Genomic DNA, 16,075 nt, shown 5'->3' with positions numbered 1-16,075 from the left:
AAAATATGGTACTGGTTAAACAGGGAGATCAGATGTCCCTTCCAATAAAAAGCCAAACTGGAAGGAAATGGGAAAGAGAAATTATTTTTCAGGAACCAGCTATTCTCCTGAATCACTGTATAGGAGAAAGTGTGAGGGAAAGTGATCTATAGTTAAGTGGTCAACGTAAACAGAAGCCTGATGTCCTCTAATCAAGCGCTTCATGAAGCATGGCCTTGTCCACTATAGAAACAAAACTAAAAATGCCTCTGTAAAATCCCAGTTTTTATGTGACTCTGTGACTCTTCTGTAAAAATTTGCATTTGCTCACTAAACCATGTAAGCAAAACAAAAATTGAAAAGGCCAAATTTCATTGAGCAGTCTTCCGTAGTTGCAACTTGTATCTCATGAAAAATGCCTTAACTTTTTAAAATAACTTTTATTACAATTCAAACTAATTTAATTTAATTTGAACTCCTTCGCAATAAGTGAGGAAATCCCATGGCTTGTGTTGTCAGCATGATACTCTGCACTGCTTCTTGCAAGGTCCTGAGCAGAAGTACAGCTGTATGGTGGCACGGAGGACTACAGAGGGTTGACCTAGGATTGAATGTAGCCTGAGAATGAGAACATGCTGCCAGGTAAATAGGCTGCTATCAGATATTGGGCTGAAATAAGAAAGAAGGATAGTGTAAAGGCATTCTTTCCCAGAAGGGCTATGTGTGTTCTTCATTCTTGTCTGGAGCCATTAAACACCATCTTTCACCAGAGCTAATAAATTAAGAGTAAATGCATGTATCTTAATTATAGTTAAAATTGAATCAAAGTTCAGTTCTGTTCCTTTCCAAACTACATATTCCTGTGCAGAATTAATTTGTACATGGGCTAATGTCATGCTTATATCCTTTCAGGGCATCTTACCTGTAATGTTACTTACAGTTTTGGTTAAAGGGAAAAAAAAATGTCCTATGGTAAAACTAGGGAGCAAACTGAAAAATGGCATACATGGTACTTATATAAACAAAAGAAACTGTTCTACCCCTGTATGCCTCATTTTATCCATTACGATAATTATAGACCTCATTAATAGAAGAATATCTTTACTGTGGTTTTTTTGTTTGTTTCTTTGTTTGTTTGAAGTGTTATTTCTGAGCAACTTTGATGTCTCTTCCTATGACTCTTCGGGTATCTTTTGTCAACAGTCTGTAAAATGCTTTTCGTATTTTTTTCTCCTTGGGGTATTTCAGAGTGTTTAACAGCCATTAGGCTGTTTTGGCCATCAGCCTCACAATGAGATTGGTATCTGTCACCAAACAGCTCTATGGAAGATGAAATACCCTAGGCCCACCAAAATTCTCTGTTTTGAATACTGTGTTTTGTGTGGCAGTCACTGATTCTGTTAGATTAAAAATGGCTTCACTGTGCTCATGAATTGGCTTCTAACCTAGCTACCTACAAGTTTATCTTGTTCATTTATAAAGTCCTCAAGACTTATAACAATAAAACCAGTTGTTTTCTGAGTGTTTGTACAACATCTTATCATGTTTTAGACTTAAATCATAACTCTTAAATGTTATTTGTTTAGTAAAAGTTGTTTATAATTAAATGTCTTTTTCTAAGAATACTAAATCAATCTGATGAAATATTCAAAACAGGAAAATGGAAATGCAGCTGCATGCTGTGCAATATATATCGTAGCAATGTAATTGAAATAAATGTTGCTTGGTCATGTCAACAGCAAAAAAGAGCTCAGAAACAATCCCACAGGAGCAGAGAGACTGTCCACCTTCCAGAAAATGCAGAATGTCAGGTGGCTGAAAGCTAGTGAGGAACTGTGATAAATCTAATGGATGGTATGTGTTCTTCTGAGAAAGAGTGCATGGGGTGAGAGTGGGCAAGTGGCGTGAAACTCCACTGTAAAAGTCAGCAATTGCTGTTAAAAAATGTACCCTAACAACCTTATCTGTAATGCTGCTGTTTAACTCTTCCTTTCTTACTCTCATGTATTTGGATTTACATTAAGCACAGTCTTAATTCTGAATTGCCTCTCTTTGTTACAGAGATGACCAGAGGATGCTATTTCCATTTCATGCTAACTTTCTAAATTGCTAAAATCAGCATTGCTATATGAGTGAGCCAAAAACCCAAATATTTACTGTATTTTTTGAAAAAGAAATCTGTTGTTGAAAGGAGTACTGATCTGGAACGTGAGAGACTCAGAACTGAATCTCTTGCTCTGTGTGATTCAGTGAAAAAGAGAAGTTCATCCTTGAGTAATCACTTGAAGTTAATCACTTGAGTAGAGACAGAAGGGATGTACCCTTTGTGTAAAAAAAAAAAAAAAAAAAAAAAAAAAACTGACCTTTTTTCAGAATATTGCTTTACCAAGAAACAAAGACACCCAAGGCAATAGTACTCCCAGAAGGTTTTTAAGTGCTGATACCCATGTTATCATGGCAGTCTGTGGCTGTTAGAACAGCAACACGTGAGCAAAATCATGCCCATTGGAGTCTTGATGCTTCCCCATCCCCAGCCCTTACCTTCTCTCATTAAAAGTAAGAGAATCACTTTTTTTTTTTATTTGTACTAGAGGGAAGCATGCTCGACTGCTACCTTTGATAGCACGGTGACCTCACCTCCATTATCTGAGACATTAGGCTCATATTGGCCAGTAGCTTTCATAAGCCTAACAGAAGTACTTAGCGTTTAATAACTTTGCTGAATTATAGCCTAATTACTTCACATATAGCTTATGTGTAAGAATTCAGTGAATGTAACTACATGGAAGGCTTAAAATGCTTGCATTATTCTGCTGTTAGGGTCAGGGGGAGAAAAGATAATGAGATTTTTTTTTTATTTACCAAAACCTTTAACTCAAGTTAAGTGGCAGATTTACTTCAAAATAGAAAAAAAATACTCCTTACCCAAGACAAAATGCCTTTACGTCTTTTATTTCTACAGAATTCCCCAGAGATGTTTTTAAAGTGAAATACAAAACTAAACTGGAAAGCCTCCTAAACAAGCACCTGGAAAATGGCTTGGCAGGGCAACGTAGCTCTTGCGTTCCTTTTTCCCCTTCTACTTTAGGGGTGGACAAGCAGGTGGTATTCGTTTTGCCATCATATTGACAGCTGATGTCCAGTTTTGTGTAATTTGGTTTCTGATTTTACATTGTGCAGACATTCACTTTTGTAAAAGGTATTTTCATTGAGCCAACTTAAAGATTAATTTATGTTGCTGGCATGGGACATAACATTTTTCTGCTTAAATGGATTCCCTCAAATGTAGGTGTTTTTTAAACCCAGACATAGCTATGCTAATGTATGGTGTCTTTGTTTAAATAGATGCCTCGAAAGTTTGTGAGTCCATACAGTGTTTCACTAGAAGGAGGACTTTCAGGAGGCCCCCAGAAGTGTATCCTACATTTCTGCAAAAATAACCCCCTTTAAAAACAATAGCTTCCTTTTGATTCAACTATCATTTTTTCACAATGTAGTCTCTAGTTATCGCACGTGTTAACAGTACAAATTCACATGACTTAGCTGATGCAGGTCTATAATGTAATGGTTCATGACCAATGGATCCACGAAAGCAAAAAATATTTTTTTTCAAGTGATATCCTTGCAAAAATGATATCGAATTCTTAAACCATGTAGCAATTTCCACTCCTCGTCATACATACATTGATATGAGTATGGAAGCTTACCCCTTTCTTCATATTTACACAGGCATGCATAACACACATTTGTGTGCATGTTGGGAAAAAAAATTGCCAGCGCTGCCTCTATTTTTTCAAATTCGTTTCCCAAACTAGTAGTGTTTGCTCCATTTTGGGGACACTGTTAGATTCCTGCTCTTGATGTGTATTTGAAGCTCTCGATTTCAGTCATGTGTAAAGGGTTTGTTATGTGAATGTGAACGCATACCTGTATTACCTGGCAGAAGTTAGGGTCAGAAAATCTTATGGTATACTGCTGTATTTGAAGGGCATCAGAGAGATTGTTAAACCTGCTGTGTTGGAAAGGAAGGGAGGGAAATCAAATACCTTTACTGTTGTTTCTTTCAAGCTTAACTCCTTTCCTGATTTTTTTTTGTTGACAAGAACAACTAGAAATGAGTGTAAGGCCCTGTTAAGCAAACCTCCCCACCTCCCTCCACAATGTTCAGTATTGAAACTACATTAACAAACTATGTAGATGGTAATACTCACATTTATTATAGGGAGATTCTCAAAAAACTCAGACATAGCTGTAGAATACTAAAGCAGGTGATTATCAGTTTTCTTTTCCTCAAAATTAATATTTTACTACAATTTCAAAGTGCACCTGAGTGAGCCCATTATTCTTGATATTGTATAAACTGACAATTGAAAGCAAATTGTATTGACAGACCCTTATTGAACAAAATTGCTCAACAAGAACAATCAAGGAGCAATTATTCATAGTGAAACTCAACTGTAATTTTATGGTACTCCAATAATGAGAAAAGTAACCATTATTTTTTTCACAGTTAATGCATTTTTCCCTGTTCTGGATTGCAGTACCTCAACTGCTATATTTTTTGTTAAATGAAAATTGCTAAACCTTTCTTGGTGACTAACAAATTGATCCTTTTATTGCATATGTATTTTCTGGGATATCTGAGCCAAATGACTCTTCCATTTTTTTCTTTCCAGCTTCAGAGCTATTTCATAGGCACGTCTAGCGTATAAACCCTACAACCAATACATAATGGCATGCATTTTCTGAGGACAGAAGTTCAAACTGGGAATTTATGTTGACTTTGCTATTAGGCAGGCAGGAAGTCATATTTTGACTTCATAGACAAAATATGAATGATTACTGAGTAACGTGAACAGTGAGAAAAGCTTTTGGGTCTGATCCATTAAAGTTTATCTTGAACTATAAAACTGGGATTAAGCTCTGACTGTACATGATGAAAGGAGGTCTTCGTTCTCCACCCTTGCTAAATAGCTCATTTCATGCCCAGACAGTCATTGTAAACGATTCCAAATATTTTAGCCTTAAGAAGAAGTTCAGAAAAAAACTCTTAAAACCTCTTGCAAGCCAGCATAAGGTGGTCCTCGTAAGGCCTGGAGATGTCAGAATGGTTTCAGAGTACATGAAGATTTTGATGCAAACATCAACTGTTGTAATGATCTGTGGAAGTTGATAGGCAACTGCCATAATTCACATCAGTTTTTAAGTTGCATCAGTTTATGCTGAGAGCCCAGTGTGGGACACAGCCCTCTCAGGATCAGGGGAACATGAAGACAGCTCAAAGCCCTCTTTATGCACACTTCTTGCAGTTATGGTCGTTCCCACAGCTTTTTCTTGCAGGCAGAGGACTTAGTTTATGTGATTACCTTTGCCAAGTTACTTTACCTCATCTTCTCTTTTCTCCATACACAGCAAGAATTTATCTGTATATTTGTTACTATTTGAAAAATAATGTAAGATACTCAAATGAAATGCTTAAATGTACTTAGAATCGTTCATGTGGCAGCTTTCGTTGCTGTTCTTCAGATGCACTGGCTCTTGTTCACTTCCATGTGTGCCTCTGAATTCTAATAAGCCATCTTGCCCTAATGTTGAAGGTATCTCTTTTTTATTTTTGCTTTTAATATTCATGTAAATACAAGCAGCAAGAATAAAACAGAACTTTTTTTTTTTCATCCGTATTGGACCTGTAAAGCTAATAAATGTGTAGAAAGATAATACAGATAACTAACCCAAAATAAGGAAACTGGAATAAATGCTTTTTTTTTTTTTTTTTTCTTGTGAAGATATACGGCTACAAAGTATAAATGGAGGGAAAAAAAAATGGACCAGTTATTGTATCTGTTTGGTATAATTTTAGACACTATTTCTCCCTCACATACCCACCTCCAGCTAGTAAAATACAGCTATTTGTTCTGTTTTTACCCTCTGCTGCATTCCCTTTGTTTCTCTCACAAAAAGACAAGAACAAGGAAACAAATCATGGAAACAATGCAAATGCTTTATTTTTACAGTTCCACTTTCTTTCCTCAAAACCTTCCAGAATTTCTTTTCTAGGCACACTAAGAGGAGTAATATGGATTAGGGGTTGCAGAAGCAGCAATGCTGGAGACTGCTAAAACTTCTGTTGTCTGCAGCACATTCTCCTGTTGTCATGTTGCTAAATAATAGTAACTTATGCTCATTCGTGTATTTTACATTTCTGTCAATTTGTTTTGCGAAGATATCATTCCTTCACTAATGAAAAGTGTTATGTAGGACACAGGATAACAGAAAGAGCACTAACAGCAAGATAAGTAGGCTTTATCTAGGTGATTTCCTGTAACAGCAAGATGGATGGATGTGAATGCTATTCCTTTTGCAAACTCTGGCTTCTGAAGTTTCAAGAGGGGGGTTGGAACTGCAACTTCTATTTTTTGAGGCTACTTGGGAACATAGGTCTCAGTCTGGGATGGCTTGCAGAAAAAGCCCCGTTGCCTTCAGGTGTATTGAACCTGGCAGAATTTTTTTTCCTTTGCCTTTTCCATAGTCATTGGTTTTCTTTCTTCTTTTTTTTTTTTTCCCTCCACTGTTTTGGTGCTATGAAAAGTCCTGTTTTCTATTCACTGAAATTAGTTCATTAGTTCTCCGATGTGATGCATACAACTGCATCATTGATAGTAGCAGGAGTGAAGACGCCGCAGTGCCACAGCAAGTGGTTCTCCTACTGGAAGCAGTGTGTAACAAACAGACCTTGTGTGACACCCAGGTATGCTTTCAGAGCCCTGTGCACCTGAGTGAGGGACACGGTCTTTTACTGTGGGTGTTTTGCACCCAACTAGAGTGCTGAAAAGCCCAGTGCTAAAGGTGCTGTGTATTTTGCTTTCTTAGACTTCTCCCCTGCTTTAGAAGGATGGAATGGAAAGAAATCCTTCAGCAGATTGGAAGGAAAAAATGTCAGACAAACAGGTGACTTCTGAGAGGCTACCTGGACACATGAATTCAGACCTGCAGAAGTAGTGGAGCAATATTTTCTTACGTGATCTAGAGAGAGAATTCAAAGCCTTTGTTCTTTAAGTGGAAGAATAAATAACCTGTGTTTATGTTAAAAGATCTATTCCCATAATGGGTATTAAAGATTTCATTATAAGTAAAGACTGTAGGAATGAGCATGTACTAACTACATTCTTTTTGGAGGATTAATCTTACATTAAAAAAAAATCATTAAAGTGGGCTTTGCTGTATTATTTAAAATGACAACAGGAGACAACAAGCTGAATATCTTGTCATTGGTATGACACTTCAAATTCTTCTCCTTATTCATCATTCTACCACTCAATTAGATTACATGCTATCAAAATCTTGTGGATAAAAATTATAGAGACAACTAAAAATATATACAATGTGAGTTTTAAATGCAAGTGGTATTTTACAACATTCTGCAATGGTGGCTTTTTTCTTTTTTTTGCATTTCTGCTTATAAAAAAAAATGTGAAGCAGATTGATCAGTGGAAAATACAAAATTGTAACATGCATTCTGTGGAGGCATGACACCAATAGAGAATGTTTGTCATCTATGCTGAATTTTGTTTCAATGGCATTACAGTACAGCCATGAGGGAGAATTCTAATGAAAAACTTTCTCAGGGAAAAACAAACACGTTGTCAAAACCAGTCAGCCACTTGTCACCAGGTAGTATTTGCATCAAAACCATGAATAACCCCCGCACTTCCTACAGATTCATCTAAGTTATGAATAATGAAATCCATGTCCTTTTTCTGGATCATGCAAAGCACTGATACTGCTCTTGTGTGTTCAGTCTGAGTTTCTGAGATGCAGGGAGTCTGACAGGGATCTGCCAGAGCTACTCCCTGTGCATTGTGCAAGGAGGGGAAGCTGCTTTAGCCTATACACCAGCCAGGTGTCTAGTAATAGGGACAAGTGGGCTGGAAATAGTTAACAGTTACACAGAAACTATAAAAACAGTGAGTGTGGGTATAGTATCAATCTGTCGTGTATAAATAGGATTATAATTTCATATTGTTAAGTATTTCATATTGTTAAGTATGTAGTATTTATACTTTAAAAGTCTTTCTTGCGGTAATTCCCACTCCAGCACTGCTGGATATCTAAAACTGCTGCAAGAATGACTTGTTTTGCTGTCTTAATCCCTGAATTTGTCTTTGAACCTTTTTATATTTTGTTCTTCTCCAGCTCAGCTATGAAGTTGTATGCTCTCTTCCAGCAGTCTGCAGCTTTTAGCTCCTAGATGATCATGAGCTCTGTCTTCTATTCTAAAAGAGTTGACACCATTTCCAGTGCCCTTATTCCTTGACTTCTCTAACATGGATCTTGACTGTAAAATTAACCTGGTTCATATTCAGACATTGTCCGGTGCCTGTGCTTGTATCTGTGTGAAAACACTCACCTGAGTTGGTCAAGCCTTTAAACTAGAGTTCAGGTGTCCAGTTATCTGTTGTAGACCACCTGTGCTTCAGGGGGGTCTCGTTATTGGTCCTACAGGAGGGCCTTTTGGCACATGCTGTCTTTCCCTTACTGAGTTCCCCGTGGCTACGTGTGAGCTTTCACAGGGGGCAGGGCAGGTTCCTGTTATGCTGGTAGAGCTGTGTCTGTGCTGCACTGCAGTCTGGGCTGTCCTTCTGAGCCCTGAGAGCTTCTCTGACTCCCATCTGTATTACCTTCCACTTCTGTTTGTCCTTAAACCCATTCCTTCAAGTAAGGATGTCCATGTTTCATCTGTGTAAGTAATCATAAAGATAGGAAAATAATTCAATGCATTCCAGAATTGCATTAGTCTACCCCATGATAAAATACTCAAAGATACTTCTTCCCTCTCAGAGGCTTCTCTGCCCCCATCCAACCAATATTAATTCCTGTCCTTGTTTTGAAGATGAACAATTGATCTTTCTCAGTACTGTGAGAGCAGCATGGATTTTGATAACCGAAATAATACTCTTTCCTCTTCTTCCTCTTCCTCTTCCTCTTCCTCTCCTTCTCCTTCTCCTTCTTTTTTTCCTACTTCAGAAATCTTTCAGTATTATTTTTCAAAGTCAGTTTTGTAGTCTTCTTTAAGGCAAAAGCAGTATTCTGTGTTTGTAGAGTGATTTCAGCAGAAGCCTTAATCTTTTCAGGACTCAGATTGTACCACAGTATTAAAGATAACATCTGCTCTTTGCAGCTAAATAAATAAATAAAATTAACAGCAACTAATATCATGCATAGCTTTTGGCTTACCAAGAACTTTGTTCTATGCCAGTCCTGTGCTGGCTGCCATCCTCAGACCCTTTAGAGGTTAGACATCCCAGATTGTGCTTTGTTATGTTAAGGGCATCAGAAGTAGAAGTGTGCTTTCAGGGTTTGCTTCCCAGACCTGGAAATGATGGGGCCCAGTGGCCATTTATTATCAGGATCTGTTTTTCTCTGTGGACATTCCAGTCAGTCCCACTGCATGCCCTTGGGACTAGTGGCTCGGTCTCTGGACCAAGACTTCCAGTATTGGATTCTCCCCTTGGATGTGCTGGAGTCAGCTGCTCATCCCCACGTCTCAGCCAGCTTCTCCAGAGCCAGTTACTAGTCCCGTTCCTTCATCTGTGAATGGGAGAGCCTGTTCACACAACGTGAATGTGTGGTGGAACCAACGAGTGTCTCTGCAAGGTCCTGAGCTATAGAATGAAGTACAACATTGTGTATTGGTACCCAAATGTGGTCTGGAGACTACTCTCTCTAGGTGGAGAGGGCCATTGATTTTCCAAACCTGTTTTTCCACACCTTTGAAATCAAGTTTTGTCCTGCCTTACCTGATACTTGGTGTTCTTATATTTGTAAAATACTTAGAGATCATTGTATGAAATTTGCAAACCTGTAGAATTATTTCACAAGAATTGTTTGCTAGGCATAGAACCTATCTATTACCATTTTGATGATAAATGTATCGACTAGAATCTGCTATGTAGCAGTTTTATATTACTATATCTTCAAGCAACCAAAACACTACCTGAGACATTTTTGATCCACATGTACTCCAAAGACAAATATTACACTGGCTAGAAGTCCTATTGTATTGCCTGTCACAATCCAGCTATGAACACATAAATATCTTCAGTGATATATTAAGCTTGCAGCCAAAATATGATGGCTTTTATCAAGTGCTGGTGTACTAAAAGAAGATTATTGGAGAAGTTAGTGTTAGGTTCCAGACTTAGGATTCTGGCTTAAGGCAGTCAAGGGATATAGCTGGGTTCATTTTTTGGTGTCTTGAAGGTTTACACTATCTCACATCAAGTTCATTTGAAATTAAAGGTAGCATGGAAAGGGATACAGACTGAGCCTTGTGGAAAGCTAATGTCAGCTTCTGTGATTAAATTTATTGTTCAACAAAATTCCTGAATACTTAATGCTGTGCAGATAGTCCAATATACAGCAACCTGTTTGAAGACAGAAAGAAATTTCCTTTGGTGTGTTTACCTGGTCATGCCATTTCTGTGATATAGAGATGATTTTATGTATGTATTCTTGAAATGTCTCATTGTATTATGCAGTATTTTGATCAGGGATGGCTCGATTTGTTAAGGCATGCCATTTCAAGTGATTAAAGGAAGACATCAAGCATTTTAAAATCTCATAAACATTGTCTAGTGAAAAATACTGAAATCTCTTTTTAAATCCAGAGATGAATGCATATAGATATATTTCATTGCTGTTGCAGCCTGGAAGTTCATACTGTTGGTCTGAGCAAAATGAAGAATAGTTTGTTGGGTGTTTTGCTTTTTGTTTTTTTGTGTGTTTGATGTGGTGTTTTGTGGTTTTTTTGTGTGTGTGTTTTTTTTTTTTTGGGGGGGGGGAAGTGTGTTTTGGGAGAGAACATAGAAGAATTAAAAATTGACTTTGCAAAGTAAGTATGAAAATAATTCGTGTTAGAGGATATACATCTAGGGAGCATAAAAGATGTGATGAGAGCCTATGAACCTCTAGAGAAAATTACAGAATAGTTTCTGAAGTGTAGGATGCCAAAGAGTTATGAACAGGAAACTAGAAGCATTGTTTTGAAGCTCAATAGCTCCATTTGTCATTCCCTTCAAATGTAAATTTTCCGTAAAGGTGTTTTATTTGTTGATTTACCCAAAAAGAGAAAATTCTGGGTAACTTGAGCCTGAACAAATATACCATCTGAAAGCTGGCTTTACATCCCTATTTATTGCAAGATGTTGCAGTCTGCAACACTTTAGAAACTACTGCTTGCTTTAGAAAGCTTGTCTGTAAAGACAGGTTCTGCATATAATAAGATCCTCTAGCATCAAGCTGCCATTTGTTTACTTCTCTAGATTATAGAATATTCCTTTCATATGGAGATTTCAGTCCCTTGACAATAAGCGAATAGTAGAAGTATGGCAATCTAGATACTCATGTGCTTGAAACGAAAGAGACTAGGCTGCAGAACTAGTCAGTGTAAGCAAAGGGAAGTAAAGAAAAGGTTATTTTTTTTAAAATGCTCTGATCGATAATAGCTTAAAATTGATGTATTGTTTAAACGTATGGTGCAAAACCGGAGTATAACCAACAGATGCAGATGAATATAAATAAACTGATTTGGCGACAGATGTACACTTGTAGGTGAGACCAAACATTCAATTAAAAAAAAAAAAAAAAAAAAGCTGTTAATTCTTCACACTTTGGAAAGGCTATTCAAAAAGACAAAGAATGCAGCTGAAAATTTTCGCACACACAAAAAATTTACTACTGTGTAAACATTATTAAGCATTAAGTAAACTTTATTAAGCACTGTTTTATTCATTGAGGACCTCAACATGAGGGTAAATACAGAAAGAACACCAAATTTTATTAGAATAAATGAAGAAATGTTGTGAGGGACTCCAGAAAGACTAGAGTAAGGCACATGAATGAGCATCACCAGCACACATGGAATACAATGTCAACATGTTGGGAAGGAACAGAGAAACCCCTTGTTCACTTTTTTAAATACAAGGTTAGCTGTAATAGCCTAGGAGAAATACCTGTCTGTGGTTGATTGTGTATTGTGGACAGTCTAATTAACACTTCCACTATTAATCAAACCAAAGAGAATGATATAAAGGAAATTGTACTTGAATGGTCATAATGCCACTCAGTGCTTTCTCACCTTGAATATTGTGTTCGTTTCTCATGACCTTGTCCAAATAAAACAGTGATAATTTGAGAAATGGGTCCTGAAAGGGGCCTGTTTTGGATTTTAAAAATACTGGAACAGCTAATATTTAGAGAAAGTGAAAAGGGAGGACTTGTGTTTTCACCACTTGATGCAGCAGCGGTTTTGCACAAACCCCAAAAGAGACAGCCTTTCTCGAGAAAAGAGAAGTTTCACATTCTAAGACTTTCTACCTCCTTCTCTATCCTCCTGACATACTTACATGTTACATTAGTTTTGCATACATCAGAATGGCTCCTTTGCAGTATTAACAATTCTAAAAAACATCTTGCAGCACAGCCTGATTAACATGCTCTATGTACGTCTTCTGTCAAGCAGTTCCAGAGTGGTGGCTTAGTCCTGGATATCAACAGGGAAATGGTATTTAGTAAAGTGCCCACTTTAAAAGTTTATCTTCATATTTGGATATTTTCATAAGAAATTATTATAACTTATTATTGTATTCTAAAGAATGCTGAATTTGTGTGTGATGCCATCCTGAAACCAAACTGGAAAGCTGTGCTGGTTGAGCAAAGCTTTTGTTCAGATAGCATTGTGTGCACCTTTAAGTGCAATCATGAATTCAGAGTTTTGCTGGATTAAGACGACATGCACTCATACATGCATATATACACACACACACAATCTGGGAGGAATTTTTGTGGTATCTCTTTTTGTCTTTCTGTTTGCCACTAAATCATTGAGATATTTTTCTTTGAGAAGGAAAATCATGGCACTGAGTATGTTATTTCTTGGAGATGGCTTATGATTTTTTTCCTTGCCTTAGGTATATTCCAAATTGTTATTGCAAGACATATATATATTCAAAGTAGATTTAAGTCAGATGGAGCAGTTCCTGATGGGAGGTACAGCAGGTATTGTTATTTGGAAATAATGTCTTATTTGATCAAATCTCTTATTTGATCCTTTTTAAGGGGAGAATACACCACAGCAAATGATGTACATTCAGCTAATTCACTACCATTTAAAAAAAATAGAAAATAACTCTTAGAGAATAACACAAGGAGTTGTGTTTGTAATATAAATGAGGATTTTGAAAATGGGTAACATATTTAGGTAATGTCACTAATCTGTGCCTAACAGTTGGAAATATGAAAACCCCATACTACGTCTGTAATCCTAATGTATTTCTTTGCTGTTTTGCAGGCAGACCAGTAATGATTGTAGTTGAATACATGGAGAATGGATCCCTCGACTCCTTTTTGCGGGTAAGGTGCCATTTTATGATGACATTTGAATAAGGAGCCATTCTAGGTTAAGATTTTAAATCATTTATCATAAATTAATTTCTACATAATGTTATTCATGGAATTTTAGTGAAGAATAGAAGCATTTTCCCCAGGGTACATTTCTAAGGTACAGTGATACATTAGAGCATAGCTGGAAAAAAAGAAGATTTAAACTTAAGAATATAATTGATTTCTTCTACAAGAGTAGCTCCCATATTTAGCAAAATGTATTTCGATTAGTGTTATTGTGAAGGAAAAGATAAATTGAAGCATAAATACCTAGGTTTATGGAAACTGTTCATTTTGCACAGTCACCTTCAAAAATACTTCGTTATGATATTTTTGGCTGGTGAAGTGTAGAATAGACTCAGTAATTGATTTATAATTATTTATGGTTACTTGCATTTAATAAATTGAATTAGAAAACAGTTCATGGGTGAAGTGTCCCGGCACTAATTAACCCCCAAAGGTCACTCTGTAAACATTAAATAAGGGCTATAGAAAGTGTGAAAACTACGTTGGCACAATTGTATTTAGCTTTTCTTAGAAAAGGAGAAGGAAAGGGTGACCCCCGAAGCTAAACTTACCCTAAAACACCCTCTTTGTTGACACCATTGGAAGTGTCTGGAGGCCTAATGACATAAGAAACTGTGTGACTGTCAAGTATTTCAAATTTGCCTTAGAAAGTAAATGTCAGTCCTTACTAGCCTGCTGACTTGCCACTGCCATCTTGCAGAATGGTAAAGCTGGGACTGTAGGAAAGGTCTGGGGAAGGATGAGGACTGTGGTTTTGTGGATGTGCTTGAAAAGGGTAGCCAAGGCACAAAGGACAGGTGCTCCATAAGGAGCTGTGAAAATATTTGTAGGAAAATCTAGATCGTGATGACGAAGGATGCTATGGTAGCAGGAAGAAGGAATTGCTAAGAGAAAATAGTGAATAACCAGTAGGGAAAGAACAGACAATGCTTTAGAAAGAACACACGCAAATGAGTGAGAGGGAGAGAAAGTCATACAGACAGCACTTGTTTGACAGCAGATTCAGAAAAGAGGTAACCACGAGAAGAGCATCTGCAACAGGGGGTACTACCTTGAAAGCACACCAAAGCCATTATTTTAGATATTTCTACATATTTTTATCCCTTCCATTTGCTTTTGATTATTCTGTTGTAATTTTTTTTTTGTAGCATCTCTTGCTGTCCACTGACTGTCCAAAATATATAGATTTTTTTGCTTTCCTTGTCAAGATATATGACAAACATCTGTTCTGTTCTCAGAAATATACCAACACCGCAGTTTCTGGTGAGAATTTGATGGTTGATCAAAATCTAGTTATCTTCTGGAGAGAGTTTGATATTGTGGAGATCTTCTAGAAACTGGTTGGGTTTAAAAGATCACCCGTCTTGCCTTTCTAGCTCATCTCTCTATCCATCTGCATGAGACAGACAGACTGCCACTGATTTGAGGACCTGGGTTTTCCATGGTCTGTAATTTTACAGCAGTGACCCAGGAAGACTTGCCTGGGCCCAAAACTTTTTTCTTTGTGCATGCACATGTATGTGCATGTGTGCAAAATTTCATAGAAGAGAATTAAACCAAATACTGAAATAACTCATGACAGAGAATTACCTTTCTCTGAGATGCTCTAGTATGATATCTATATTCTAATTATTATTCACATACTTTTATTTGTCAGAACAATTGCTACTTATTAGGATACTTTAATAGAAACTGACATCAGCAAAATTATGATGTTATTCTGAAGCAATACTTCTCACATTGCAAAAGATATTGCAGGCAAAACTGCTGGGGAAAAATGTGAGCTAATCATTTCTGCAGCTGGTTTCCATGTGTATTATTTTACAGTTTCAATTCACACTTCAGATGTGGTTTATTCTTCTCAAATGGTTTTTAAAAGGATTTTAGATAATACTCAGCATCCCAAAGCACAGTAGATATATCATCAGCATTTCTGTTAATAATTAGCAGAGCAAATGGCTGCAAAGTAACCTATTTAAGAAGAAACCCAGCTGCTTCATTAATAATAGTTGTTTCCTGCAGATATAAGTCTACACTTTTAGAAGCTTTTGTGAAGATACAAAGAAGCAGAGAGGGTTTATCTTTAACAATCCTGATGAAAGTTATTTGGTGAATATAACAATTTTTATGTGCTAAGATTTGGAAGAGCTTATAATATAGTCTATATTCCTTATTATTTAAAAGAATGACTTGTTGTAGAGCTAAATCTTTTTACAGAGAGCTAGTGAGGGAAAAAAAAATCAATTTCTTGCCATAAGAAAGGCTTCTCCCATGGTGCAACCTGCAGGCATTAACCAGCACATCCCTCTAACCTGTCCTTCCTCGGAGGCCTGCAAAAATGGGTCAATTGTACAGTCTTAAAGAGAGACTCTGTGATGAGTTGTGTGAGGAGAGTCCAAAGAAAGACTCCTCAGGGAAGACATTTTGCAAACAAGTTGTGCCAGGAATCCTAAACTCCAAAGTAGAAGTCCCCTTGAACCCTAAACCTAAACTCTCAGTAGTCTCCAATTCCTTGATTTACAGATAGGGAAATAAAGCACTAAGATGTTAAGTGATCTTCACAGTATTGTTTACAAAGTGCATGGCAGAGAGCAGAAATGAAAACAATTCTATTGAATCCTAGGCCAAT

General features: G+C 37.0%; 1 protein-coding gene and 1 long non-coding RNA gene across 18 annotated transcripts in view; one reads left to right on the top strand and one right to left on the bottom strand.

Moving 5' to 3' along the window:
• EPHA6 (EPH receptor A6) overlaps positions 1-16,075 on the top strand; it is a 575,874-nt gene that overhangs the window by 476,814 nt on the left and 82,985 nt on the right. For all 15 annotated transcript variants that reach the window (XR_014578284.1, XR_014578285.1, XM_083820701.1 and 12 more), the window contains one exon: positions 13,328-13,389. Coding sequence is in view for 13 of the 15 variants with exons in the window: in XM_083820701.1 (XP_083676827.1) it covers positions 13,328-13,389 (62 nt within the window). In the remaining 2 variants the exon portion in view is untranslated. The remainder of the gene's footprint in view (positions 1-13,327; positions 13,390-16,075) is intronic.
• LOC310892650 overlaps positions 9,774-16,075 on the bottom strand; it is an 85,147-nt gene continuing 78,845 nt past the window's right edge. For all 3 annotated transcript variants that reach the window (XR_014578286.1, XR_014578287.1, XR_014578289.1), the window contains exon 6: positions 9,774-12,520. This is a non-coding gene — a long non-coding RNA (uncharacterized lncRNA). The remainder of the gene's footprint in view (positions 12,521-16,075) is intronic.

The sequence above is a fragment of the Anser anser genome, assembly GCF_964211835.1.
Source record: "Anser anser genome assembly, chromosome: 1".
Lineage (NCBI taxonomy): Eukaryota > Metazoa > Chordata > Aves > Anseriformes > Anatidae > Anser > Anser anser.
This window is presented reverse-complemented; position numbering and strand designations above follow the sequence as displayed.